The sequence below is a fragment of the Trichoderma atroviride genome, chromosome 1, assembly GCF_020647795.1.
Source record: "Trichoderma atroviride chromosome 1, complete sequence".
NCBI classification, from domain to species: domain Eukaryota; kingdom Fungi; phylum Ascomycota; class Sordariomycetes; order Hypocreales; family Hypocreaceae; genus Trichoderma; species Trichoderma atroviride.
In genome coordinates this window covers 2,126,416-2,153,263 of record NC_089400.1, presented here as the reverse complement: position 1 = coordinate 2,153,263, position 26,848 = coordinate 2,126,416, and the positions used below count along the sequence as shown (strand labels likewise).

The 26,848-nt window shown below is 47.9% G+C and overlaps 9 protein-coding genes across 9 annotated transcripts; 4 read left to right on the top strand and 5 right to left on the bottom strand.

Moving 5' to 3' along the window:
• Positions 1-197: 197 nt before the first annotated feature.
• On the top strand, positions 198-2,256 carry TrAtP1_000809 (uncharacterized protein). Its single transcript, XM_066110724.1, has 4 exons — positions 198-275; positions 861-1,118; positions 1,170-1,553; positions 1,640-2,256. Exons 2-4 carry the CDS (start codon positions 926-928, stop codon positions 1,774-1,776), a joined length of 714 nt encoding a protein of 237 aa, XP_065966797.1. The 5' UTR covers positions 198-275; positions 861-925; the 3' UTR covers positions 1,777-2,256.
• A 1,310-nt stretch (positions 2,257-3,566) lies between these two features.
• TrAtP1_000808 (uncharacterized protein) lies at positions 3,567-4,043 on the bottom strand (the record flags this gene model as incomplete). The annotated part of the gene is made up of 1 exon (XM_066110723.1): positions 3,567-4,043. One exon carries the CDS (start codon positions 4,041-4,043, stop codon positions 3,567-3,569), a length of 477 nt encoding a protein of 158 aa, XP_065966796.1.
• A 2,690-nt stretch (positions 4,044-6,733) lies between these two features.
• On the bottom strand, positions 6,734-8,746 carry TrAtP1_000807 (uncharacterized protein; the record flags this gene model as incomplete). The annotated part of the gene is made up of 10 exons (XM_066110722.1): positions 6,734-6,785; positions 6,879-6,940; positions 7,119-7,236; positions 7,334-7,353; positions 7,437-7,476; positions 7,660-7,839; positions 7,902-7,945; positions 8,027-8,105; positions 8,257-8,303; positions 8,399-8,746. The coding sequence occupies 10 exons, from the start codon at positions 8,744-8,746 to the stop codon at positions 6,734-6,736; spliced, it is 990 nt and encodes a 329-aa protein (XP_065966795.1).
• Positions 8,747-12,728: 3,982 nt separating this feature from the next.
• On the top strand, positions 12,729-13,268 carry TrAtP1_000806 (uncharacterized protein; the record flags this gene model as incomplete). Its single annotated transcript, XM_014090794.1, has 2 exons — positions 12,729-12,949; positions 13,037-13,268. 2 exons carry the CDS (start codon positions 12,729-12,731, stop codon positions 13,266-13,268), a joined length of 453 nt encoding a protein of 150 aa, XP_013946269.1.
• A 1,468-nt stretch (positions 13,269-14,736) lies between these two features.
• Positions 14,737-15,675, top strand: TrAtP1_000805 (uncharacterized protein; the record flags this gene model as incomplete). Its single annotated transcript, XM_014090578.2, has 2 exons — positions 14,737-15,127; positions 15,194-15,675. The coding sequence occupies 2 exons, from the start codon at positions 14,737-14,739 to the stop codon at positions 15,673-15,675; spliced, it is 873 nt and encodes a 290-aa protein (XP_013946053.2).
• Positions 15,676-17,774: 2,099 nt separating this feature from the next.
• On the bottom strand, positions 17,775-19,102 carry TrAtP1_000804 (uncharacterized protein; the record flags this gene model as incomplete). Its single annotated transcript, XM_014090793.2, has 7 exons — positions 17,775-17,962; positions 18,021-18,118; positions 18,176-18,219; positions 18,277-18,360; positions 18,583-18,602; positions 18,739-18,871; positions 19,097-19,102. The coding sequence occupies 7 exons, from the start codon at positions 19,100-19,102 to the stop codon at positions 17,775-17,777; spliced, it is 573 nt and encodes a 190-aa protein (XP_013946268.2).
• A 2,290-nt stretch (positions 19,103-21,392) lies between these two features.
• TrAtP1_000803 (uncharacterized protein) lies at positions 21,393-23,305 on the top strand. The gene is made up of 3 exons (XM_014090792.2): positions 21,393-22,256; positions 22,319-22,712; positions 22,774-23,305. The coding sequence occupies exons 1-3, from the start codon at positions 21,612-21,614 to the stop codon at positions 23,127-23,129; spliced, it is 1,395 nt and encodes a 464-aa protein (XP_013946267.2). The 5' UTR covers positions 21,393-21,611; the 3' UTR covers positions 23,130-23,305.
• A 378-nt stretch (positions 23,306-23,683) lies between these two features.
• On the bottom strand, positions 23,684-24,797 carry TrAtP1_000802 (uncharacterized protein). Its single transcript, XM_066110721.1, has 4 exons — positions 24,397-24,797; positions 24,238-24,345; positions 24,079-24,170; positions 23,684-23,999 (listed from the first exon to the last, which is right to left on the bottom strand). The coding sequence occupies exons 1-4, from the start codon at positions 24,671-24,673 to the stop codon at positions 23,712-23,714; spliced, it is 765 nt and encodes a 254-aa protein (XP_065966794.1). The 5' UTR covers positions 24,674-24,797; the 3' UTR covers positions 23,684-23,711.
• Positions 24,798-25,326: 529 nt separating this feature from the next.
• Positions 25,327-26,616, bottom strand: TrAtP1_000801 (uncharacterized protein; the record flags this gene model as incomplete). Its single annotated transcript, XM_014090586.2, has 1 exon — positions 25,327-26,616. One exon carries the CDS (start codon positions 26,614-26,616, stop codon positions 25,327-25,329), a length of 1,290 nt encoding a protein of 429 aa, XP_013946061.1.
• Between the last annotated feature and the right edge of the window lie 232 nt (positions 26,617-26,848).

Here is a 26,848-nt window from a genome sequence, read left to right as displayed (position 1 = left end):
TGGCTCTGGCGCTGGCACTGGACTCAATCCTCTCTGCTCGCTGCTTCGGCCGCCCCTCTAATTCCACCGGCTGGCCCCCTGTTGCTGGGAATGGAGCTAGACTATCAATTCCAACGCCCGCTCCACTCCTGACCGATGCTCCTCTGGGCTCTCTCCAAGTGCTTTAATTACCCTTTGCCGTCCTGCCTCTGCGGCTCTTGTTTTTCTTTTTTGATTCTTGCTTTCTGTTATCCCGCGCCTGATCACTCGCTTTGTAGGCCCAGTTTCATTTGCAAGTAAGTTGCTGTTTTTGTTTGCCCTGACAATTCGTGTTACTGCCTTTTGCCGTGCTGCCAAGCCCCCCCGTCTAAGCGGTATCTCGATCCATTTACACGGATCGTCTTGTCTGCGCTCAGCTATACCCACCCCTGGCCTATCTCGTTCGCTCTGCTTTCCATGTGTCTCTCGAGCAAAAAACCACTCCGTTTGGGAAGAGAAAATAAGATGCCCCTATTTCTTGGGCCTCTCGCTTCGAAGCCCCCTTGCGGCGGTTGATGCGGCACGGCAGCATGCGAGAGACGACGGTGGAGAGGCAATCGATAGTTCCAATCATGGTGGAAAGCACGGCCGCTCTGCGTCTGTCAGCCAGCTGGACGCGTGCCTGGCAGCCGTAACGGCTCAGCTATTTTTGCCGGCTTCTGTTTTGTTTTCATGTTTTCATGTTTTCCTTCTTCCTCATTTCACATTTCACATTCCTCTCCGAGCAACCGATCTGCTGCGAGAAACCTGATCTTTCCTCCGCCACCAACATACCAGACACACCTCTTTGCTTTGCGTGATCGACGAGCCGAGACAGCCTGACTAACCAGTCCACCTGCCAGTTAAAACGATTCGTTTCGTCTCTCGTTCAGACTCTGTTCTTTAATCGTCCTTTTACGCCTTCAAGATGAAGTACTCTGTCGCTGCCGTCTCGGCCTTTGCTGCCGTTGCTCTTGCCAAGCCCTCCATCACCAACCTGTCCTTCGATGTCGAGGTTGGCAAGCCCTTCACCCTCACCTTTGCTGGCTGCGCCTCTGGCTGCGACATTGAGCTGCAGACTGGTGCCAGCAAGGACCTGAAGGATGTCAAGACCCTCGCCAGTGAGTAAGACGAAATCTGCGTGCCAAGATAGATGCTGACAATGGCGACAGCTGGTGTGACCGGTACTTCCACCACCGTGACTCTGGACAAGATCCCCTCTGGCACCTACAACTTCAAGATCACCGACTCCACCGGCGACAGCAACTACAGCGCCCAGTTCCCCGTCCAGGGCGACGTTGCTGCCAGCGCCAGTGCCAGCGCCTCCAGCGCCTCATCCGAGACCAGCGCCAAGGAGACCAACACGGCCACCGCCGCTCCCACTTCTACCGCCGCTTCTTCCTCTGCTGAGAAGTCCACCACTCTTGTCAAGTCCACCACCGCTCACAGCACCGCGGCCTCAAACAGCACCACTGCTGCTCCCACCAGCCACTCTGCCACTGCCAAGCACAACTCTACCAGCTCTGCTCTGACAACCGGTGCTCCCACCACCACTGGTACGTATTCCCAATCCTCGACGAAACGTGTTTGCCTCGCACAAGCTTCGCTTCAGATTTCGCTAACCAGTTTGGCCTTGCTACAGCCGCTCAAACCACCGCTGCCAAGACCTCCTCAAAACCCGCCATCACCACTGTCCCTCCCGGAAGCGCTGCTGGCCGTCTTGCCTCTCCCATCGCTCTCGTGGCCGGCGTTGCCCTGGCCCTTGCCTTCCTCTCTTAATTCTGTGGATAGCAAAGTCGCTGGGGGAGCGGGAAGAGCCCCTCCCTAATGTTTTTATTTTGCGCATTAAGGCTTTCTTCTTTGGTACCCGGTTAAATTTAATATCTTGAGGCAAGATTCTATATGTTGTTTTTTCTTCATACAGCAGGGCAGCTTGTTAGGGAAACGGAGGGTTGGTGGCTGAGGGATGTACAAGTCCCGGCCTCTTGTCAGCTTGTTTTGTTTTTCCCTCATATCTAATGACGATTGTACGGAAAACTACCTAAACTTCTTTTTGACGATAATGTCAGCCCCTGCATGTACTCTAGTGGTAATTAATGCATTATATCCCCTTTTTTCTTCTTCTATTTACTTGATGTACAATGAGATTTTCTTTACGATGAATGTGAATTGTTTTCTGCAGTGAATTCGAGTGCTTTTTTACGTGGCATGTTGTAGAGTATCATTGCTTGACACTGAAACCTACAAAAGACGTGAGACTAGATCTGGTGCTCGCTTCCTTGTCTTTCTTGGCGGTGAGGTGAAACTGAGCCACACGGGATGACGGCGGCTCGATGCAGGAACTGCAACCCGTTTTGATAAGCTGACGCAAGGGGGGGCGGCCGCTTTTTTGGTTTTTTGTTTTGTCTTTTCTCAATTTATCTTCGGATCGTCAGCCGAGAAACAAGGCTAAAAAGCTAGCAAACTGGTTCCCTCGTGTTTTTTAAAGCTCGTGTTCGATCCGATTGACTTTTTTTTTGGGGATACGAGGCGCGCGCGCGATCGATTGCGTGGGACTCTTTTCTAAAAAGGGGAGGAGGAGGAGAAAATCGGAGGTTTTTTTTTTTGCGCCCAGCTTTGGGGCCTTGCTTGTGTCGTATCCCTGCAAGGGGGGGAGCCTTTTTTCATGTGGACTGACTTTGAACAAGCATGGGGTCGGAAGAGAATACAGGATATGTCGGATGGGGGGTTTTTTGGGCTGATGGGAGGGAATTGGGCGTCAATGGGTTTGTTTGGTAATTAGATGGATGGATGCCTGATTTTATTTTCAAGTGATTGATGATGTGTTTCACGGGCTGTTGTTGTGTCACACAGGGATGACGGCCTTGGGCGGAAAGTAATAGAGCAGAGCACAGTTGACGATGGGGTCAAGGGCATTAGATTCAAGTATGTAGGTACTATGTTGTGTGATGTGTGATGTGATTGATGTGCCTATCCATTCTCTAGGCTAATGCTCAATCTATAGAAATACATGTGTATGGTCCAGGGTGAAAAAAGGCCTCTCTTGCGCCATATTCTTGTTCGTGGGAATCGCGTTTTCTTTTTTTTTTTTTTATCAATTGATATCCTCCGGGGTTAAACAAAAAGGAAAACAGAAAAGAAATCAAAGGGCCATGGCTCAAGTCGGACGATGGCCGATGAGAATCGTTGACTAAGCCAAGCATAAGGAAACAACGTTTCAGAAAAAAAAATTACAGGGGAAAGAGAAGCTGAGGAAAGACCGGTGTGCAAATCGCAAAATCGCCGACCGGCATTTTCATCACCGCTTCTTCATTGTCGTCTCTTGTCTTTATTTTTATTCTTAATCTCGTTCGTGTGTTCTTCAACTTTTTTTTTGTTTCGATTTTTGTATTGGAAGACGTTTGATCATGGTCTTTCTGGGGTTCATCTCGATGAGACTGTTTCACATGCCACTGGAGCCGGTATAGCTTCGGCTATTGAGGTTGATATATATCGAGTGATATCGTTGTAGGTATGCTCGTCTCATCGTCCGACTCGATTGTTTTCGAATCGGTTATTCTTGGTTCATGTTACTGATCCTTGACCCAGGATCCCACATAGGAGAGATTGATAGCGTCACAGGATTTGCTGTCTGAGCTTCCTGGGTGCTTGTCTTCTGGCTGCTGGGGTAGAGCTGCCGTGTCGCCGGTGCTCGTCACGTCCATGTTGACGTTGGAGGTTGCGAAGCCGCTTGCCTTGTGAACATTCGAGACTGGATCGCTGTCCAATGCGTTGAGGGCTTCGATGTTTGTTTGGATTAGACCACTCTGGGCGTGGCCAGCGGTGTTGTTGAACGCAGCTGCATCAACAATAGAGGCAGTAGTCTGACTGCCAATGGTCTCGGGGCCAGCTTTGCTTTGAGGTGGGATACACTCCCACTCGCTTCCCGGGAGATAGGGATTCCCGAGAGCACTCATGACCGTCTTGGACGGGTCACGAACGGGAGGTTGTGGGCTTCGAGGGGTGGATGCCTGGGACAGGTCGCAAGACTGTGGGTAGGCAGCCATCGCGGTAATGAGAGCACGATGGACGCTTGGGAAATATTGGAATGCGTTGGCGTGGGTTGAAAGAACGACAAAGGCGCGCGTTGCAGGAAAGGAGCGTGAAGTCTGCGGTCAAGAGGTCAGGATGGCAAGAGGGAAAGAGGGGGAGAGCGGTGGGAATTTATACCTCTTCTCACGCGACAACAAGGCGAACGAACATGAAGCACGAAAGCAACTGGCGTGATCTCTACTTAGCGCGAAAAGGAGAAAAATCCGAAGTCCAGTGGCATACGATCATTGGCCGTTTTGATGGCGGTCGCCTTGGAGAAGGCGTGCAAATACCCCTGTGACGTTGAGAAGCCTGGGGTGGGAGGGGACGGGACGGATACACACCACCTAAAGTACCGATGACTTGGCAGCTGGGACCAGTAGGAGCACCTCAAGGACGACTCTTCCCAAGGTTCTTTGGCCAGCGGACCATCAGAGGTGACCGGGGTCGCTGTCCAGACCGAGGATACGAGAGTGAAGTCTTGCAGACTTCCGGGCTATGCGCCAAGAGTTAGGCAAAGGGCTGATGAGTTGGGACAACGCAGCAACGCTCGAGGGGGGTGGGCAAAGGCAGTGCTATTGTATAGAGACAGCTTACTCTTGCGACCAACGTACAACAACAGCCCTGCTCAGTTGGGCATTCTGCCAGCGAACTCGTCTCAGCATAGCCCAGCATCGCTCGGGGGCGTCTCTAACGGGAGTGCGCATGACTGCAAATATTTGCAGCTATCCTTGTCAGGAGAGTGAATGCCGCTGAAGCTAGCCATCCTCTTGGCAGTGGCAGAGGCTTGACTTGCTTGCGGCCAATCCGATGCTGGCTTTCGAGAGAACTATTATTGGCCTTCTTTGCGCTCTTCGTTGGCGTTGAACATTCCCCGTTTGGCTCTACCATTAGCAGGACAAGGCTTTACATCTGCAGGTTCCAGATCAATGCTACCTCGGCGTTCCATGTCGGCCCTCGCGGAAACCGATAGCCTGCTCTGTCGCTAGGCAGCTACGGCGTCTATTTCGGTTCCAACTGAGGACATGTTCGAAGTGCCCTCGCATGGCAGAAACAAAGAATGAGCGAATGAGCGAAATAGTTTTCTCCGCCCCAGGCCGCTTGGCCAGAGCCTCAACCCCTCAGCCTGCTCTGCAGCATATGCACCTACGCTGAGTGTGCATGCGTCGATGAGAATGCAGCCTCATGTGAAAGGTACCTGGGCTGCAGGGGCGCATGAGGGGAAGGACGGATCAAAGCTAGCACTGTTTCCTCACCAGAGCAGTGTCCCATCCAAAATAGCCGGGCTTCAATAATCGGCGATGATCATGGCAGGATTGCATTCAGCTGGTCAGGGCTCACCGCAGTTTTGGAGTCGTTGCCGCCTGTAATCGACTTGCAGTGTGTGTGACACGAGCAAAAAGTCGGGTTCCCTTATGCACAACGCCTTGCTTAACCATCGCTGATGCCGTCGCCGCTTGTGTTTCTATTCTCGGTATCCAATTGGAATTTACACCTGCTATTTGCATTTTCATCCAGCATACCGTATCGATTTGTCATAGGCAAGCACTCGGCTCTGTTTTGACGCGAGCAGAGATACTTGCAAGCGCTCGCCCGTTTCAGCTGAATGACATACATCAATGATCCTTGCAAGGATCCCCAAAGATAAACAAATGACAGCTCTGCCAAGTACTAGCAGCACACCCACTCCATTGGGCCACAGCTGCCCTTTTCTCACGCTTCTTTCTCATGCGTCAGACCCGGATGGCGCACTTCCCCTGCGGCCAAGTAAAGTCGGCATTCTTGGTTCGAGATCCCGTGCGCCAGTCGGCACAATGGCCGAGGCAATCTCGCGGGCGTAATCTTGTTCCTGCTTACTATTCCGCAGTCTCGAGCGATCCAGCCCTGGAATCTTGATACTTGCTAGACCCCGACGGCCACTATTATTGAATGGGCGAGCTGGCAAACGCTATTTTATTGGTAGGCGTCTTCGAATCTGCAACAGCAGGGGCTGTCGAGCGCCATTTCTTTAGAATTCTAGAATCCCAACGCGACGTGAGAGATAGCTTCCATGTCCAATGCCTGCATGACGTTAGAAGTACGCCTCCAGTGACGACCTATCACGGTAGAGCGTGAACGCCAGCGACTGTAGTACAGACCAATAGACGGCCGCCGGCCAGTCATGCGAAATTCTTCGAGAAAGATTATTCCTTCTAGCGCGCCGCGAGAAGCATCCTTGTCCGAGATGTTCACTGCCCGGGCGAATAGAAAACGGCTATTTACACAGGCATCATCCCTGGTTTAATCGCGAACAGGCGGTTGAGAGCCTCTCTTTCTGACCACTCGCCTGTCCGGAGTAGATCATCTATGGTGGAGGCTTCCCTATCGTTTGATCTAGATTTCTTTTACGTGGAGAGAATTCATCCGAGTCAAGATTTGGTACCATTTCTTCGGCTTGCCTGAGAGTGAGAGATGTACAAATGAGTGCTTTTTTTCTTGTTTTCTCTTCCTTGGCGTCTATCTGCTGTGTGTTCTCTTTTTCGGCTAGCCACTAGGCTGGGACCAATCATGTGTTATTAACCCAATACGCCTTGCAGCTTGTTTATGTATTCCTATTCGCACGTGTGTGCATGAGTACGCGTGTGCCTGTCTCTTATTTGGATTGACTCGGACGGTACTCCGGCGTTCATGACTCGTCCAAAGCGGCCAGGGCTTGGTCCAACGTCCTGCCCGTTAGCCTATTGTTTTGTTGATTGGTGGTCAGCATTTGGCTTCATCCTACCCCGTAGGCGGGTGAGTTGTGATAGGAGCTGCAGTGGAGTGGGACCTACTTCTCGAACACGTCCTGGTACTTGGCCGCAGTCTCTTTGACGACGGCTTCGGGAAGCTCGACCTAGGGCGAGGAGCACCAGCAGGTTAGTCATATGTCAGCGCAACGAGGGGGGAGGAGGAATCGCGAGTCAGGACATGGAGTTGTCGGTTCGGGATTGCCCTCGGGCTGTTTCACTCGATGCGGAGAGTGGTAGGGCTTGGTGAATGAGGTGGTCCTGGAGGGGGCGTGTGCGACTTACATCCGGCTTGCCCTTGAGGCCATTGCTGGTGAGATAGTCGCGAACGTACTGCTTGTCGTACGATGGGGCTTCGACGCCGGCTTTCCACTCGGCGGCATTCCAGAACCTTGAGCTGTCACTATTGAGGAGAGTCAGTATACGCCTTGGACTCTTTGACAAGTACGATGGGGCTTGGCACAGCCGGTGGGAGGATTCCTTGACCGGGATTGACGTACGGGGTCAGGACTTCATCGACCTGTGACACGTTAGTCCTATGTCTGCGACTATTTTTTGGGGAGACAACAGTGGCCGCTCCTAAAAGTGGGGGAGGCGCCTCACCAGAACAACTTCGTCGGTGGCCTCGTCCAAGGCGAACTCGCTAAGGATTCATTGTTAGCGGATACGGACGGACACCGAGTTGTGATTCAGCACGTGAGGGACATTGCATCTCCAGGGATTGCGAGCCATGTAGCAGCACTACTTGCCAGGGCTGCTGCAATGGGTATCCGCGCGTGCATGAAAGAGAGAGAGAGAGGCTGGGAGGTGACCAGTTACAACTCACAACTTGGTATCAGCCACAATGATGCCACGTTCACGGGCATAAGCGGCGGCGGCGCTGTACACCGAGAGACTCAGCTCTGCGATTCGAGCCGCGTACTTTTCGCCGACGATCTTGACGGCCTGCTCGGGGGGAGATGTTCTCATCCTTCTCTCCGGCAGGGGCCTTGGTGGAAGGAGTGTACTGCTTGGGTATTAGCTTGTGGCTTCTGCCTCGTATGAACGTGAAGCGCCCTGGTTTAGGACGTTGGTGGCGTCGAGCTGCGTGGCAGGACATAGTAGATGGGAAGCTATGTGATTTGTGATACTTGTCGACTGGGAGCAACAGGGGCAAGGGGACATCAATTGGGTGTGGTTGCACGGCAACTTACGATGGGTCCGTTCGGGAACGCGCCGCATTTCTCTAGCCCAGCCGGCTGGGGGATGCCATGGACGGTGCCATGAGCGACGCTGGAAGCCGGGGGTTGTCAGCTCGTCTCTTGTCCTTGTTCTGGTTGGGTCACATCGGGAGATGGCTGATTGCCGAAATTTGCGATGCTGGGCACAAGATGCCAAGATGAGAGGGGGTTGAGGGCTGGATGCGGCATGTCCATCGACTTACTACTCGCTCCATGCGCTGCCGGTGATGTAGCCCCTCACAATAGCTTCCTAATGGAGCGAATATCAGAACCTGTCACTTTCTTTGAACGGCTTGCAGAGCTGGAACATGGGGGACCAGAAGCAACTCGACTGTTTTGGCTTACAATGGGGAACACCTTGAGCTTGCGACAGGTCATGGTTCGTCCGCGCAGCAGGCCGCGTTCCTCGGGCGTCAAGGGAGCTGAGGCCGGGGCCGACAGGGATAGCAGGTGGTGTTTCAGGCCGGGCACCCTCTGCTCGAGCACGGAGAACCAATGGGCCGAGATCTGCGTGAGGATGAGGCCCTTTTGGGGCACGCCATTGGCGAGGACGACGTCGTAGGCCGAGATGCGGTCGGTGGCCGTGAAGAGGAGGGTGCTGGCGTCGAGGTCGAAGAGGTCGCGGACTTTGCCCTGGGAGAGCTTGGGGAGGGAGTGGAGGGAGATGGAGGTGATTGCCTGGGGGGACGACATGATGGGCTGGCTGTTTGTCTTGTCCTTTGTCTTGTCTTTGGGTTTTATGATATAGAGTAACTGTGAAGCTGTTGATGAGTGAGTGGATAAGTGAGCTGAGGTTGAGTGACTAAGAGTGTAAGTGGTGATGAAATAAATTTTGCCATGTGGGGACGTTGGGCGATCAGCTAGTCGCCGATTGTGGCGCTTGAACCAGAGCTGTATCCGCACGTGGAAACTCTGCGCGATAGCAACGAGGTAATGGCTCCCTTTGATGCTTGATTCCTGCTCTTGGTTTTCTGAGCCTGGGTATCTTTGAAGAAAAAAGTAGATAGGAGCTGTATTGGTGTTGTGTATGACCGTATACCGAGTTTGGCTGGAGCTGTGCTGCGTCATATGGAACCAGCGGAGCTTGGCCCGGCCGTGGGGATCCGGTTCGGCATCTCCACTTCAGCGCCGTTGAGCTTTCGTTTACTCGGTTAAGCTGACATTGCGGGATTGACTGTGTTTTTTTTTTTTTTTCGCTTGAGATGTCCATCACTGAAACTTGCGAGCTTCAAGTTGGTTGCATTCAAAGGACGATGTGTGTTTTGTTATATTGAAAGCACTGTTCTTGCGCCTTGTCTAGTTGGGCGAATTCTATGGTCTGCGTGTATCTAATAGATGGCTATCTAGCAGCTCGTGACCATTTAGCTGTATATGGATGACCTATCTTGCCTAGAGAAATTTGAGGATGGCGGCCATGATGAATGTCTGGTGCAATGGTGTGCTTCCACAGATATGTAGGGGCGGAAGACTGTGTATGATCAGGTCGTCGCGAGGGTTCACGAAATGATTGGTGTTTTGACCATTGGTATAGAAAATTTGTCATAGTAAGTGTCATGGCATAAATTATCCGTTTAGGACGACCATGGGAGAGAAGATGCTGGGATATCGTCAGACAACCCATCATATATCATAAGAGAAAGCTGGCTCTGATACTGTTTGCAATTTGCTATATGGAGTGCGTTCTTGTACACTCACTTGCCGAGCTCCCAGTCTATAACAAGCAACGTAAATCAAGGCCAATATTTTACTCTTCCAACATCCCTTCGAACAACAATCTATCGTTTTCGTCCCATGTCCCGTCGAACAATATATCTTTTGCGTCTCTCATCCCAAACATAGATTCGCACCACCCGTAGCCGCCTGGATAAATAATATCCGCATAATCGACCAAAACACTATCCGTCCAATTTTTGGCTAGTGTCGAACAACCAAACGACAAACCAACATGATATATGAAATCGGCCACCTTCTCTACAGTCAATGGCTCATTTTCGCCCTCGTGGATGAACTCGTAAACAAGTGCAGTGTATTCAACATCGGCTTCCATGTACCTCCTTATCTTCTCAATCTTCACATCGGGAGCCTTTAAACTAGAATGTAGATTTTTCCATGTGTTGCTGTGTAATTTCAGCCAGCCGTAGCATTCTGCCATGCGTGGTAGTGACGATATGCGCCGCATGAGCCTGTTTTGGCCTTCCTTTGAAATGCCATGTTCGCGTCTTGAGTCGCTTTTTTCTTTGCAAAAAGAGTAGTAATTCTTCCTGGCCTCCTCTTTCCCTTTGGGCTCGTCAAGCACAAAAACGGGGTATGATGCGATCGAGGCGCGCACCATCTGAAGGACGGCGTTGCTTTGGCACTCTCGCTGCAAGGCATAATAGTGTCCCTCCGATTCGGGCGGAGCTTGATCCCAGAACTATGTTATACGGTGAGCGCATACCAGGTAGGCCATTGAAGCTAACTGATACTCACCACCTTCAATGCGTATGGCCCTTTTGTACCAAAGCGCACCTTCCAGACGCAGCCGTCCATTCCATATCCCAGTCGAGACTCGAAGATTATGTCATCGGGATTAAAAACACACTTTCGGAGTCGTGGTTGTCGGAAGTATTCTTTTGTATACTGAGGGGGGGCCCGCCATCAACTCCTCGTCGAGGAATGGCTTTATAATCTTGTGTTTGCGGCGACGTTCACGCGTTGCCGACGACTCTATCGACATTTTATTTCTCCGTATTTAGTACCCCGTTCAACTACTGGTATAACGAAAAGAAGACGTTAAAGCATGAAGAAAAGAATGCTGAGAGGCAAGCAAAACTCTACACAAAAGGCGCTAATGTGCCGCCACACTTACGCCGATACCTTTACCCGCCGTCTTGGCTCGGTACCTCTCACTAACAGCTCAAACTCGATTTCAGAATCTCACGGCAACATACTATGAGAAAGCACTAGAGATATGTCTGAACAATAAGAACAGCTACGAAGAAACTCGCATGCTCAAACCATCGCCCGGCCTTACCGGGCTACCTAGCACAGTGACTGGACGGTGATCGCGACGCCCTCAATACACCTCCAATAAGCATTTTAATTAAACTGTTCAGTCAACTCGTTAACTCAATCCAATAGCCTTTCTCTGCTCTGAAAGAACATGTGGTGAAAGATGACAAAGTCGGATCATCTTGACGGCTCAAACCCAAGAGCTATTAACAGTGCCACAGACCCTATGATCTAGAATGAAGTTGACCATCTGCCTTGACCTACCGCAAACTTGCTTAGTTTAACCATCGACTGATGGGTGTTCACACGCTCTAATCTTGTGGAAAGGAGTTAACTATGGACGGGTTGCTAAGGGCTCTACCAAAAGTTTTCCCCCTTGTATCTATTCTATGTAGATTTGCTAGATTTGCTAGATTTGCTAGATTTGCTAGATTTGCTAGATTTGCTAGATTTGCTAGATTTGCTAGATTTGCTAGATTTGCTAGGTGATATACCCAGATCTAACTACATGAACTTGAATCTATTAGATGGTCTTGATAATTTTATCCCTGAGACGCCATACTAAGCAAGAAGCGATCGCCTTTTGATGAATACCTAAGAACTGCGCGTTCTGTTATTACGTAAAACACAGTAAGATTGATCGATTCAGCTATTACTAGTAGCTCACGTTCTTGTCAAGAAGTACCTGCCGATATCCATGTCAAAACATATCAGATCCCCAGTAGCACTGCCGATGTTAAGCATTCAGCGGGTTGAGTTGTTATAGCTGATGTAACACAACCTCCACGCATTCTCCATGGATACAACGGTATTATTTTTCTGGATCAACTAAATTCCTGGATTTGATGCTCTTAAAGATCTCCTAGTTCATTTCTCATAACATCGAGACCTACAACACATCTATGCGTGATTGAAGAGAAGACTAGTATCATTCGATATATGAAAAGGCTCGTTAAGCTTTGGATGTTTTACTATCCATGACAATAGTAGTCGGGCCATCGCTTCGCCTGGTGGTTGCATTACCGATCGCCACATAAGCAATACTATATTTAACATCGCCAAGTATTCTTTTCAATATTATTACGTACCTCTGGTCATCGGTGTAGCTCTCTCGAATCTCCAGGAGTAGAAAGATCAGCTCTATTCCTGGAAATGCACCTAGGTCTATTTCAGATTAAGATCGGCGAGCTGCCTTGTCGAGTAAGTGGCTTTCTGAATACATATATTTCTGACGTCACGAATCTTGGCCCTGGCCTATTTGCACTCTCATGTAAACTTTAGTAATAACCTTACAAGTAAGTATTAAATTTGCCGGAGCTGGGGTTGGCTGTATAGGGATCTTGGCGTCAGCACTAGAACTTTACAGCTCGAAGACAACGATATAGTAACAAAATAGTATTTAGCCAAAAATATCATCTGGAATGAAATAGGAAATTGTATGTGGTAAGATATCACTGAATAACGGTTTCACCAAGGCTTCTCGCGTCTTATTTTGATTCTGCTTCAGAAGCTCCCTGTTCTTCAGTTTGGGGCATTAGCTAAGCTTATAACATCAAAAGCCTCGAACAGATATATAAACTAACTCATCTCCCCATTAAATTCCATATCAGCACAAAAGAGCATCGAAACAGAAGCAATCAATCTTTCTTATAAATCATATTCTTCACTTCGTCACAAATAAACTATGCTCGTCCTTCAAGCTATCACGTCCGCTCTCCTCTTTGTCGGAGCAGCATCAGCTTCCGCCATCGATTTCTCCAAGAGAGACGGAGCCGTGAGCCTTGCAAAGAGAGACCAGAAGCTCACTGTTTCTCACTGTACCGGATGTCTCGCCGGCCCTGGAGGGGGTGTGAGCTGCGTCAACAACTGGTATGTCCACTGGGGTGATGACAAGCTCGGTTCATGGTAAGTTTATGTTCTATTAGCAGAAATTGCTGTACCCTGTCTACTTATACAAGAGGGGAAAAGCTTGTACTAATCGAGAGATTGTAGCAACGATAGTAGCTTCCTGTACGATGATTCATCCTGTACTGGCCAAATGCCTACGCCGTCCGGTACTGGTGACTTCTCAGCAAGCAATTGTGGCGCAGGACAAGATCAAGTGTTTGCAACTGTCAATGCTGGCGGGAACACCTACACTTGTTATAAAGCTGCTGGCTCTTTTAGCAATTTTTGTGGCGAAAACTATGCCTGCGATGTTTATGCGAGCTGCTACGGCCCATAAATGAAGACGAATATTATATTTGGCCAGAATAGGTAACTTTGTATTTGCGCATTATCTTACTATTCTCAGTTGAGAGGCAAAGAAGCAGTAGGCGGAATAGGAATCTGTCTGACTCATCTATGCATATGTATAATATACATATGTAGCTTAGCTAATTTATATCTATCTTATAATTTGCAAGATTTAAAGAATTGTAGGGAACACTCATCCAGCACTCCAATTCTACTATCCAACACTCCAGCTACAGGCCTAACAGGACAGTAAGTCTACTATAGGATTGTGTTATTATTGCACATACGTGGAAGTAGCAGCAGTCGCAGCGTTAGCCTTTGCTTCAATAGACTGCTGGATTTTGAACTTGTGTGCTGGATAACTTTTCCTAATCTATATTGTCAGCATGTAATAAGAATTAGCAAGGCTATGTCTATAGCTCTTGTTAGCTATTGTTTCCAAGGTAACCCTGATGACCCTACCAAGTGTATAGCGATCTTATGCAAGAATTGCTTGGAGCCTGATGGGATTGATCTATTCATAAGTATCTATTAGACGCCTGCTCACTTGTTACAAGTCTTGATGTATTAAACTAATACTACGCCCTTAGTAATAAGAAAGGCTCAATCGATGGTCATTATACAACTCCAGTTTTGTTTATTTCGGCGAGTGGAAGCTCAAGCCGCAGGAGTATCTCACAACCATCTTCAGCTCTTGTCCTATATAGCGGAGCCAAAACTGTGGGTATCGTGAAATAATGAAGTAGTACTTCATGCTCGCAGTCAATGCGCCGGCCGCGGCTGCAATTACTTCCCCGGCAGCATGTAACCCTCTCTGTTCTCTTGTAAGCGGTAAGGCGTATTACTACTAATAAGGTGAGTATTATCAAGGCGCTCAGAAGCCCATGTAGCTTGTTTCTGAAGAAATTTAGAACTAACAAATGAAGCACCTGCGGACTTTCAGCTACGGACTTTCAGCTGCGGATTTGGCCAGGGAAGCTGGCGATGCTGCTGGGCTACACATAACAACCAGCGGAGTTTCAGGGCACTTATACGCAAAAAGCTGATTTGCAAGCATGTGGAGCAGACTTCTCCGATCTCATTTACAAAGTGCGGAATCCTTCAACGGAGATCAATCGGCTGGCCAATAGCAGAGCATTTATCATTGCCTGTTTGTTGCTAGTTCAAGCTGGCGGCCTCTAGTTGCTTTCTCTGCAGCCTAGAGTCTTCTGTGTAGCAAGCCAAGCCATATACATCGACTAGAAACGTGTAATTACGACGTTGGTTGGCAATAGTTACACGTCTCATACGTCAACTCTGCTTTCATGGACCATCTTATAAAATCCTCTGTCGCAGTTCCTACAAAAGTAATGCGCCGGCTATATCGTTCCATTATCCACAAAATTTACACGATTGCATTTGGTTGAAGCACTTGATTATTTAACCTTGACTGGCTTCTCATTTCTCCTTCTAGCGCCATGGGCCAACCACGCATTCCTCCGACACCCGTTGAGACTAATCTCAGCGGCAAGACCATCATTATCACAGGCGGCAATTCTGGTTTGGGGTATGAAGCAGCAAGACAATATCTTACTCTAGGTGCAAATCGCTTGATCCTTGCCTGTCGCTCTACTCCTAAAGGCGAGGAAGCTGCTGCTTCTCTACGAGCAGATCCCGCTGTCAAAAAGGCGAATCCTGGTGCTTCAATCGAAGTGTTTGAGCTCGATCTTGACGATTATCAATCTGGGCTTCGTTTTTCCAAGAAAGTGAAAGATGAAGTCAAAGAGCTCGATATACTTCTAAACAATGGCGGGCATATGGCATTGGGCTACGAGAAAAGCAAAAGTGACCACGAGCGACAAATGCAAGGTAAGGAAACAAGAGCCATGAGCGAACTTTCCCAGCGGGCACTAATTAATCTCTTCGCGAATCAAGTAAACTGCTATACTCACCTTCTCATCTCCCTCGAGTTATTTCCGCTCTTACGGTCGACTGCTGCGATTCGAGGGTTGCCGTCACGCATTACATTCACGGGTTCCGGAACTCAGGTTACGCAAAACACTTTGACTAAGAAGCCCATCTCACCTGACAGCACAGTTCTCGGCCATTTCGACGATGAAGCCAACTACAATAAATACTTTCGCTACGCTGATACCAAAACTGTTGTCAACGCTTACGTCCGGCGCTTGGCTGCCCTGGCGCCCGCTGAAGTTATTGCCAACAACCCCTGCCCCGGGCTTGTGCAAACGGGATTTGACAAGAACCTGCCCTTCTATCTCAAGCTCCCTATGGCGCTTGTTCGTAGGGCCATGGGCCGTACGGTAGAAGAAGGTGCTCGGACATTGGTCTATGCTTCTGCCGTGGCAGGATCCGAGGTCAATGGCAAGTTTTTGCAGCATAACAAGGTCGATCCGTGAGTGCCGTGTGACAATTCTTAGCCAAAAGAGCGTTTGCTGACTATAGTCGACAGTGGCGCTGCTTTTCTTAATGGACCTGAGGGGGAGAAATTCATCAATACGCTCTGGAAAGAAAGTGTGCAAGATATTGCCGCTGTAGATCCTAGTCTGAGCTCTTATGCTTAAAGCGACTACTTAAACCCGGATGTTGTGAGTAATGGGGAGTAATGGGGTGGGATAAGTTACGTATGAAGGAAATTCTATGGTAGAAAAAGGAACCAAGAATCTGCATAATCGGCCCATGTTAGAGTTGCTTTCTCTTTCAATTCATTTTTTTTTTTTTGGAACTTGCTCAATTTCCCTTCGCCTGCTCTTTCTGGTCATCTTGTATTTTAACCCGCGTTGCACTTAAGAATGGCAACATTTATAGTTGCTCTAATTCTTGAATGGTGTGATTACACAAAAGCATCTGGTTTTTCTATATGCCTCAAACTCTCCACAGCCTATATACAATGGGAGAGCCAATCGCGAGCCATGTTGTATTGGTAAGACATGACAGGTAAGAGATCTTGCTCGCTTTATTACATACAGTGTGCTGCATAGTCAAAATCACAACTAAGATTGGCGTTGTTAGATGCTTTTTCAGTAAAGGTCCTTAAAATCTCTACCGTACTTATTGGTAGAATTGTGGTGGAAAGCCGAGTGTCTAAGCTCAAGAAACACCTTCGTAACTCGAAACTGAAACCAGACCCAAGGTCCAAGATAGCGAAGGCATAGCTCGCGTTCGGACAAGAAAACAGTATACGCCATTGGCTTTCATCCTCTCTAAGCTGTGGGCGTCAGTTCTCGAAAGTGTCGAAGGCTTTGGTGAGGAGGGACAGGTCCCTATAAGAGACTTGATTCAAGTGTTTATTCGGAAATTCACAGCTACTATAAAAAATAACGATCGAACAAACGTCGCGATATGGCAACGAGTGGGGCATAGAAACATTGAGGGGAACAGCTTTGCAGCCTAAAAGGAGAGCAATGGCCAAAGTCAGTGGAGAATTGACGAAACAATTGTCGATTCTGGCCAAAATGGGTATGGGGGACTTGGCCGAAGAATTACTTGAATCAAAATGGCACGACTATAAGCACTGCATAGAGAACAGAAAATATGAAGAAGGTCTTGGCTTAGTTCTTGCAGCTTTGGAATTGATCTAGGTGGCCCTCGAGCAGGGAGATACTTCAGTTCTCATTGGTTTCTTGCCTTATTTTAGGAATGGCGTTAGCTGGACCATTGCAGTCAGGGAGGATAGCAACAAGCTAGCAGAGTAACCCGACGGTCTTTCCACAGTTGAAGATAAAAACCTAGATACTGAGCTCATTTTCGACTTTGCTACCCGTTTGTTTCACACAGCTGAGCAGTGTCAATCCAATCGCGTGGGTGTCGAAGACTTGGTCTCATTGATCACGGAGAGTCTCAAATCTATGTCAGGTGATGACCTACAGCATTTTATAGATATAGATCACCAGCGCATCGAAGGAATTTAGAGAGAAGCCTGCGACGCAGATTCAGAGCGGTCATTGTTGCAGATCGCCCGCGCGGTTATTCACATTGTGAATGATGCAATGCACCGAGGCGGAGGGGCAACTGGGAGGCAGCCAGTAAATTGACAGAGATAATTATATCTCAGTGAATTACGGAAGAGGGAATCTAGTCAACATATAGCGATCTTGTCTGATGGCGATATATAACTTCCCCAGGTGTACAATCTATTTTACTTAATAGCAGGGGATGAAATATATACGAATAGCATAAAATAGAGGGAGCGAATACCTAATAAACTTGATATTATTGTGACATATACTCTATTCCGAAATAGTTATAAAGTGGTTCGATGTATAGAAGAAGAAGTATGAATGTTATCCAGCACCCCAGTTCTATTACCCAGCCCTCTGGCTACCAATTGCCTACATGTAGGCTAATACTGCTATTGCTGCTACTGCTGCCCTTTTTTTTTCATGTAAAATAATTAATTAGATATTTTTATGCATGGACTGACTGCTTTGTTGAGCTATAGCTTGGGTGTTGGATACCTTTTGCTTATAAATATTATGTGTTTATGTCGTTTGGCTCTTTAAAAGTTCGCTCCACCGCACTGGATTGACCGGGCATTGTGGAACCAGTAAGCCGGGAAATCGGCTTTCCTTGGTTCATACCACTGGCGGATATCTGCCAGGCCTGAAGGGAATATTGTTTGGGATCGGAAGTTGCCAATATCGTCTTGGCAGTCACCAGGCTTCACGGTGAATGTGCAGACAATATCTTTGGGAGGAGGCAAAGTCAGCAATCTTCAGAATAGTTGTCTCATTGCGGTACTTACTATCGGGCATCCAGATAGATCCAATGGTATCCCAGTTAATTGCATGGCATTCATTGACGGTGTTGTAAGTGAGGCTTTGGCTCGGGCCAGTATAGTTCCTTTGACGATTTAGCCGTTGTTTTACGATATCCCAATCATGCGTAGGCGCAACTTACGGGCCAGCCCATATCCAGATAGTGTTGGGCGCACGGCGAGCAAGCTATAATTGCTCATTAGTAATGGATAACGAGTAAGTTGAATACATTGAAGCACAAACCTCTGGGATGGGTGGCTCAGTTTGGCCTGTGGGCGAGCTGCTGCCGATTTGAGCAAGAGCAGCAATAGAGAGCAACACGGCGTTCTTGATGCCAATCATGATTAATTAGGGTACAATACTGAATTGAGATGTCGCTGTTGAAGAAGGCGAGAGTTGGAAAGAGTAATACCTAGAACTGGCAGATGGTCGCTGGCTTATATAGGTTTACTTGGCGGAGATCACGCACAGCGTTAGAGTAAAAGTGGTTCCATCGAGTTCCTACTCTTCAAAGTCATTGTGAGATAGTATTCCTCGATAGTCTATTACCATAGACGCTAGAGAAACTCCTATCCAAGCGGTCAGCATGCTCATATCGGTTACCTTCTTGCACTGCCACGAGCGGTGAGAATACTTCCACCAATGCTGTTCTTCGTAGACCAGACAAAAGGCCAAGCTAAGGAGTAGTTTAAGGTAATTGCCTACTTAGATCGAGTAAAAGTCTCACGTCAGAACCAAACTTAAGAATATAGAGCCTAGTTCCACATAAACTGGTTTTAGCTGAACAAGAGGGATGGATCCAATTGAATGTGATGTAACCTTCTTCGTATTCTAGGTTCTGGGAACAAAAGGCAGCATTGAGCGCTAAAACATAATTCGCTAGCCAGGCACAAAAGGCATGCGGGAGGGCTAAGCTAAAAATAAGCCTAAACAAGTAGCCGAGAGTCAGCAAGGAATGCCGTTGCATTCGAACGGCTCTTTTTTTTCAGCTCTATCTTGTAAATAGTTCAGAATAGTTCCACTGAAACAAATATCCATCTCACTCTCTTAACTTCTCCCTTACGTACATCGTATGGCAAAAATAAGTTGCCAGTGGAGCTACTACTACAGCAATTCTAGTTAATAGGCTCGCTCTAGATACGTGAGTATGTGATCAAATTGGCAACTTCGGACATAACAGCGGAGTCTCTCTTTACCAGCTTACTCAAAACGTGCCTACTTGTGGAGATGAACGCAAGCGTCTCGAGAAAAGCGCCGGTAATAAGACGGTTCGTTCAACCCTAATATGAATACGATATCCGATGCTTGGCAGTTAAAGTAGTGATATGAGGCGTGGAAAGCACGAAGTTGAGCATAGAATCGCTTCGAGAGATGGGGATATGGAACGAGATATCAGAAGCTCTTCTGATAGACAGTAGAAGACACTTGGAAGATAGCAGCATCAGCTGTTATCGAGTCTCAAGACTTCAGCTTCTTGAATATACCTGCTAGCGTTGTTGTAGAAACCGGATCCGACTTCGCCGTCTCCAACGGCGGCATCAAGAAAACGGGCAACGAAGCCCTTGGCATAAGCACGGAGCCCAGCCGAGGCATTTCGTATTTCTACTTCCTTTTCTCTTTCTCAGCTCTCAAGATAGATGAGAGATAAAAGAAGATCGAAAAGTCCCTTTTCGCAAGACTATTGATAATACATTTAACCACCTTCTGCATTGGGTCGCCGGGTGAAGAATTTGCTATACCATTCGCCAAGTACAATGTCCCTGGCCAATTTTTCAAGAAAAGCGATTCTCGCATTCCAATGCGGCCAATTTCATATTTTGAAGACAAGCTTATTACGTTAATGTAACCTACCTAGTTTTCCCAAATGGATTCTCAATGAAATAAACGAGCTCTTCGGTATCTTAGCCCTATCGGAGTTCTATTCGAGCGCCCTCGTGATAACACCCCCTGTATGAACACCACGAAGGCCATTGTCTCGGTGAGGATGCTGGCAACCAAACATGGGTCCATGCTTCTCTAACATCTTGGATAGCATCGACAATTGCGCCGAGATTTGTTCATCGACCTTTAAAGTCACAAGTTCCCCCACGTCATGGAATTAACAATACTTGCAATTGCGGTATTGGTCAGGTCATATGTACCATTGAGTTAATGTTTAATACCAAGCCATTAGTACCTAACTACTTCGGAGGTGACTGTTCCCCAGCTGTTCGTCAAACTTGATGCGCCTCATTCTGAATGGATTTCACTAGAGCGGAGCGTGTGACACTTTTTACCATCACGATGAGCCACTTCAGAACGCTCGATCTGTTGTACTCTGCGAAGCTTTTAACCCTTTATAGCCTTTCCCATGGGCGTCTATGAACCCTGTTCTTTTTCTTTCCCCCCTTTTTTTCCAACTAAATGGTATAAATTGACTGAAGAAAGGTTTTAACAGATCTTAGTATATACAATCACCATGGACACGCGGAGAGTATTCTAAGGCAACGAAACGCGTGCGAAATAGGCAAGTCGATTTGTTGAACTCGAGAGTAAGCTAAGTACATCGGCGCGCTTTTTCCCGATAATAGTTGAGCAAATCATTGGTAATACTCTATAGAAGTTTACCGAGTTTACAGCAATACACAGAAGCCATTCACATGTCAGGATCCCCTCAGTTGACGGGTGTCGAGGTTGAGAATCATCGTTGGTAGGCGCCAAACGAAGGTTTTTGAGCCAAATATTTTGTGCCTCATGTTAAAATGACTGAGTAATAGGAGCCGCCTTCTGAACTCGCGATGTATGCAAAGGTCATTCGCGCACTAGTTTCCAGTCGACGCGATTCATCGGGCACAAATAGTGGATTGCGGCTGGCGGGATGAATGACACTACATTGTGTCTACCCTTGCATTTATCGGGTTGCTGACTGGCTGCTGGTACGACTTCTCACGCCCTACTACTCCGTAGGAGTTTAAGAGTTAGTTGAATGTAGGCATGTGCCCTATTTTCTAGCATTGACTCCGCAACCTCAACTACCATATTTTCGCAAACTCGATCTCGCCGAGGGTCAACGTAGGAAACAAGAGTAGTTGTCATTCCAAATAGCGTTCTGCAACCTCGGCCTAGATGCAGCTATTCCCAACCTTTCCGTGGGTAGTACGTACAAGAAGACGTCTATTCCTATTTTATTCCACACTTCTCGTGACTAGTATGAGGGTATCGTAAGTTAAGCAGGGAGGATAATAGCCTGAATGGCCCAGGTTGGGCAGAGTCGACGCGGCTCAGCTTATGCCGGGGCACTAATAATATCCTCGCTACTGGCTCTACTAGGAGTTTCCAGCTTTTAATAACCCTGCGCCCACCCCGCCAGCTGACCTACAATTGGTGCTCATGCAATCCTGCAGAATCCTTCGAGTTTCAATTCCAGGGGCTTACCGCTTGACTATTGAATGATGAGGCTGATGACAACGATAACGGCGTGGCCTAGTCTGCCTCGCGGTCGCAGGAGGATTAATTAATTTTTTATCCACTCAAGCGTGGCGTCCTGTCCCAAACTCTCAAGTTCTTCTCTCGCCTGCCAACCACACGCTGTATCTGTGATGAGCACGACACTCACTCATGATAGTGAGGGGCTGGAGGTGGTCCCGGGATCTGATCACAATGCCGAAGGGCTGGAGGTAGCGCATAACCATGGTTTTGACGGCTTAGAGGCATCAACCAAAGTTCAGACTGCCTACGGACTGGAAGCCGTGGGCAAGGACGGCTCGAGCAACATGGACAACATCGAGGGCGCGAGATGGAGCAAGAAACAAAACCCGCACAGAAAGAGATTATGGCTCATCGTAGCCGCTGTCGTTCTCGTGCTGGTCATCGTGGGAGCCGTGGTGGGCGGCGTTGTTGGATCACGAAGCAGTCACAAGACCGTTGCAGCGCCAAGCTCTTCGTCAACTTCAACTCCGTCTTCAAGCACGGGCGCGCCATCATCTTCAGCTACAGCTTCTTCTATTGACGCCAACTCGGGGATTGGAGTAACGGGCTGGTGGACATCTGATTCAGACTTCAGCATTCGCCTGGCCTACCAGGGAGACGATAGCTATCTGCACATGATGCAGTACAACTCGGGCGATGACGACTGGTCGACGATGACTATCCTGACAAATCTAGATGTCAAACAGGGCAGTTCGATTGCGATGTCTTGCTTCAACAATCCTGTGTATTCTAATTCACAACCGGACAGTGATAACGTGAGCAATACTTCCATAGCTTTGCGCGACATACATGCCGTATCTAACGAGTGGCGATACAGAACTTCACGCAAATCGAGATCTTCTACATCAATGACAGAGGCTATGTCGCAGAGTGGTGGATGCGAGAGCAACAAGTGCCCGAGCAACGAACGTTGAACGGGAATGGTTCCATGTCTCCCAATGCCTGGAAAGCAGGAGTGGGCTCCAGGTTCACTTCGTACTGGCCCAGTGTCATTATTCAGGATGACACAAGCCAGTTACAAGAAATATACTATAACGGCAGTTGGTCACAGAACAACTTGGGCCTTGCTTGCCAGAATCATTCAGCGTTTGCGGAAATTCCTGTTTCTATAAAGGGAGGATTGATAGGAGCTGAGAACTTCATTTACCAGCGAGATGATCAGAAGCTGTTCATTGAGGGGAGGAAGGATTCCACTGCCAGCGTGAGCACAGGTAAGTTTAAAGTCTCTTCCTTCATATCGTTGACACGTTCAAATCTCACACTTGGATAAAGTAACTATACCCGCCATCACTCTGCCGGCTGAAGCAGCCATTGGAGCGTTTTCTATCCCACGCTCTACGGCGAGCAATAGCGCCATGAATAACTATATCTTATGGCAAAACGCCACGGGCGCTATCCAGATGACTTGGGAGGATGACAACACCGGATGGCGAACCTCGTCGACTCCAGCGTCACTTGGCATCCCTGACAAAGGCACAGGGATAAGTTGCCTCACACCAACCCTCTGGGCCGTAGGCTCTTTGCAGCCAGGGTACAGCATGGCCCGCTGCTACTACTTGGTCGAGGGACGAATAAGAGAGATACAATACGATGGCTCAAACTGGTCTGTGGTTGGAAACGTGATATGAGTTGACACTTTGGGGGTTTTTGGGAGACTTTGTGCAAAGTGTTGGATAATACGACAATTTTGGGGGTAACTACCTTGTGTACATTAATTAGGCTTCAGCGGGACAATTTTGAAGATCTCGGATCTTGGCAGCGCACTAATACCATTTAATCAGAATTAAATATTTTTTGAATGAATCCTATAACTTGTAATACATGTGAAAAAAGCTATTTGCCTTCTTGTTCTCGTTCTCTCGGAACCTGCAGCCTCTCAACAGCCGCGTCTTTCCCAACCAGATCCACGAGAAATGATAACCATATACTCTTGAGTCGTCTAGGTTCAATTTCCAGCTCTAGTCCATCCTCAATACTATGGTTTTGCAAACTATGAGCAGCCAAAATGCGGCCTCGTGGGTTTGCGTTTCGATATTTAATCCATCTAGCACGCTATCAACTCCACTTATCATAACCACTTTCTAGAACTCTGTCACGCAATACAGTATTGGAATTGCCTTGATTGAAGATATTCTGAGAATCGATGTCGAATTGCGGAATGTTTATGAAGGTTTATGCTCTGAGCCAGACCTGTAGTGCGTCCCCCTTTCTTAAGGATGCTTCTCGTCTACGACCCGCCTATGTTCAGCCCATGTTCGGATGGCATCGAAATTTTTGCACACATGCGTTGCTCCCGTTCCGTCTGTACCATTCAAGGGACTGTTAGGAATATGTCCCTCCAGAGTTGTATCCCCACAACAGGTGACAGATTGCCGCAAATATCGAAAGCAGTGCTGAACATGGTCTTGAGCATCCGAGTCGAAAGCGGATAATTCGGGGTCTGTGCGATATTCGGAGGTTGGATCGAGAAGGCTGTTATACATGTCCATGACGATATACTAAAATATACTTGTGAGAAGTCTGCGAGTGCCATGCTAGGAATGGATGAAATACCAAGCAGTGTAACTGGTGGAATACAGCGATCGAGTAGGTGTTGTTTCCATGATACAGAATAGGCTCTGGTAGATCATATTTGTTGAAGTCATTTATAGCGAGAAACCCGTTTCCTTCTACAAATTTCAATGTATTAGAGCTTGAACGTTTCTCACATAGATTCTCTCTGCGATTGCAACTTACTCGGCATATATGTGAGCCAGTTTTCCCGAGTCTCATTCCTGTCTTCTTGGCTTAGACTTTTGGTCGTCGCTGATCCATCTTTTTGGAAAAGCACCTGATGAGTAGGAACTGCATCCACTATTAGCGACTTGCTCTGCATAAGAGACACGATTGACTAACATCTGGGGATTATATGGTTTCTTTCGCTTCCTATTTGCGGCTGATGCAAGGAGCGTAGTTGGAGGAGGATAGTTGCTGACGCTATCAATTCAACAACACCAATAGCACTCAAAATGATCGAGAAAGTCCAAAAGAGGCTCTTTCTTTGAGATTTGCCCTTTCTTGATTTTAATTCATGGTCGATTAGAAATTCGTTCGACCCGCGAGAGGGCTCGTCCTCGTTGAAGTTGTCCTGCATTTCCGCAGCGGACTCGACTTTGGCGAAGCTGGATGGCATGGTTATGGCGATGTATGGACTGACATGAATTTCTCTGTGTTTGTCATAAAACAATGGTACAGTTGGATTAAATACCTTATTATGAGCAGGTTGAGCAGATTTGGAACCACAAAGACTTGGATGCAGAGAATGAAAGCCATAAGTAACAAAACATACCATTCTATCGAAGGTCTCATACACTGCTCTGGTTGGTCTGCTAACTAGGCCTAGGTAAGATGCGGATTGTTGTGGATCTTATGTTGTTGGTCCAGCCAAACCTAGTTCTATTGAAATGACTGTAACCAACTTATTGTCATTGGTATAAGGGCGTTAGACTCCTTATTGAGTTAGCTCCTTTGGCTTGTATTGAGCCTGGGCCATTATTCAACAAAGGATAGATGGTACAGTCGAAGGCGAAATGGTGTCGCGAATTGATTTGCTTACATGCATCTGATGATACGATGCACCAGTGGCTGGTTTAGTAAAGCGGCAGTGTATTGCAGTTGTTCACCAGTTATACTTGATAATACATACTCGTAGAACTCATAGACTGTCGTTCTGGTTACACGTAATAGCCTAATTATGGGTTCACCCAAGAACTACTCATGACTTTGCGCCTGGCAAAATAGCCATGTATATGCAATGGGAAACAAACTTGATGAAAACTTTTCGAGTCATTTTCGGTGACTTGCGCCTGATTTGTCGGGCCTATAATGCCCAAAATCTTCATCGCGCCCAGGCCATAATAACTTGCTGAGGATAACAGCCCGTACATTTGAAGCAAACACAACTAGCCATCCGATTACAATCAAGATTGTCATGGCACTTGCCACGCCTTTGATACCCTCGCTGCCAAGCTCCTCGCCGATGAGACATGTGGCAATAGTGAAGGCTGTGTTTGGGAAGACAATTGCCCACCATGCCATGGAGAAGCGGATGCGTCCCTTTGAGATGCCTACAGTAAGCGCAATGAGGCTGAAGGAAAAGAACCAGAACGCCAAAGCCCAAAGCCAAATGCCAATCCAAAGAGCAAGAACCTTTAGTATCTGTGGCGCAGCTGGAAATCTGGTAAAGTAGGCATAGTTGACCGGGATGGATCGAGAGAGGCCGATTAAGCCTGTTGCTGTAAACCCCGGCGGGCCTACTGCGATGAACATGCCGGGGCGCATTGGAGGAGCCGGGAACCCCTCCTGCGTTAGTCGATAGAGGTATAGGGCGTACAAAATGAAGGCGACACTGAAGCCCAGACCCAGATACGTAACTCCTGCGACGAGGATGGGCAGCCGATTCGAAGGTGGTTGCGACGGCGCAATTGTGGAAGCCAACACTCCGGTCAAAAGAGTAGGGAAGATGGGAAAGATCCAAAGGGGACTCATAGACTTGATTTGAAGCTTGGCCCCATGAAAGACGATGGTGTATTGAATAATCGATGATAAGAGAGCCAAGGCGGCATAGATCCAGAAGCATACACGAAGAGCCACGGGTAGCCAAGGACCCGATGCTGGAATGCCGTATATAGCCGAGTTGGCAAGAATAATAGCTATGCTCAACAGGAATGCCGGGAAGAATAAACTCTCGGTAGGATGCAGCAAGCTCGTCTTTAATCCTCGAGGCGTCTTTATAAATCGATATGAAATAGCGACGGTAGAGAGGACAAACATAGTAATAGACATTATAAACGCTACTTTGCCAATGGCATTAAGGCCATCGAACCGGTGAGGTGTGTTGTGAAAAAGAAGACCCAGAACTCCAGTGCTGATGGTAATTGCAAACCAAGCCCATGTAAAATGCTTTAGGCGTTCGCGAATTGGGCACTTGTATCCTGGGCTGCAGAGGCGCTGCTCTGGCGCTCGAAGCTGTCCCGTTTCCCAGTCGTCCCCTTTAGCATCAGAAAGGCCAAGGCTACCTGGAGTCTGGATTGTTCTCTCTGTTGTCTCTGACAGCGGTGGCTGCTGAGTTGACATGTTTTCTCGTGGTATTCTTAATTGTCGAGTGTATAATACCAGTGTATCTAATCTGAGAATTGTTACAACTTGAGAATCACCGATGAATATGAATCGCAATTAGCTCTTTAAATAGTTTTTCTTCAGTGAGCCGCATATACTCCCGAACAGGTTGATAATCCTAACGCCAAGTTGGAGAGCCAGTCCTAGATGCTGCGCTACCAAACTCGATGCCCCGAGGCAGCCGGAGTAC

Excerpts from the sequence above, each read along its gene's own strand:
- TrAtP1_000809 (XM_066110724.1), top strand. The coding sequence starts at position 926 with ATGAAGTACTCTGTCGCTGCCGTCTCGGCCTTTGCTGCCGTTGCTCTT. Across the intron at positions 1,119-1,169 it reads GGATGTCAAGACCCTCGCCA|CTGGTGTGACCGGTACTTCC; the intron begins GTGAGTAAGACG and ends CAATGGCGACAG. Across the intron at positions 1,554-1,639 it reads CGGTGCTCCCACCACCACTG|CCGCTCAAACCACCGCTGCC; the intron begins GTACGTATTCCC and ends GCCTTGCTACAG.
- TrAtP1_000803 (XM_014090792.2), top strand. The coding sequence starts at position 21,612 with ATGAGCACGACACTCACTCATGATAGTGAGGGGCTGGAGGTGGTCCCG. Across the intron at positions 22,257-22,318 it reads CACAACCGGACAGTGATAAC|AACTTCACGCAAATCGAGAT; the intron begins GTGAGCAATACT and ends GTGGCGATACAG. Across the intron at positions 22,713-22,773 it reads CACTGCCAGCGTGAGCACAG|TAACTATACCCGCCATCACT; the intron begins GTAAGTTTAAAG and ends ACTTGGATAAAG.
- TrAtP1_000802 (XM_066110721.1), bottom strand. The coding sequence starts at position 24,673 with ATGCCATCCAGCTTCGCCAAAGTCGAGTCCGCTGCGGAAATGCAGGAC. Across the intron at positions 24,346-24,396 it reads AAACCATATAATCCCCAGAT|TTCCTACTCATCAGGTGCTT; the intron begins GTTAGTCAATCG and ends TAGTGGATGCAG. Across the intron at positions 24,171-24,237 it reads CTGGCTCACATATATGCCGA|AAGGAAACGGGTTTCTCGCT; the intron begins GTAAGTTGCAAT and ends TGAAATTTGTAG.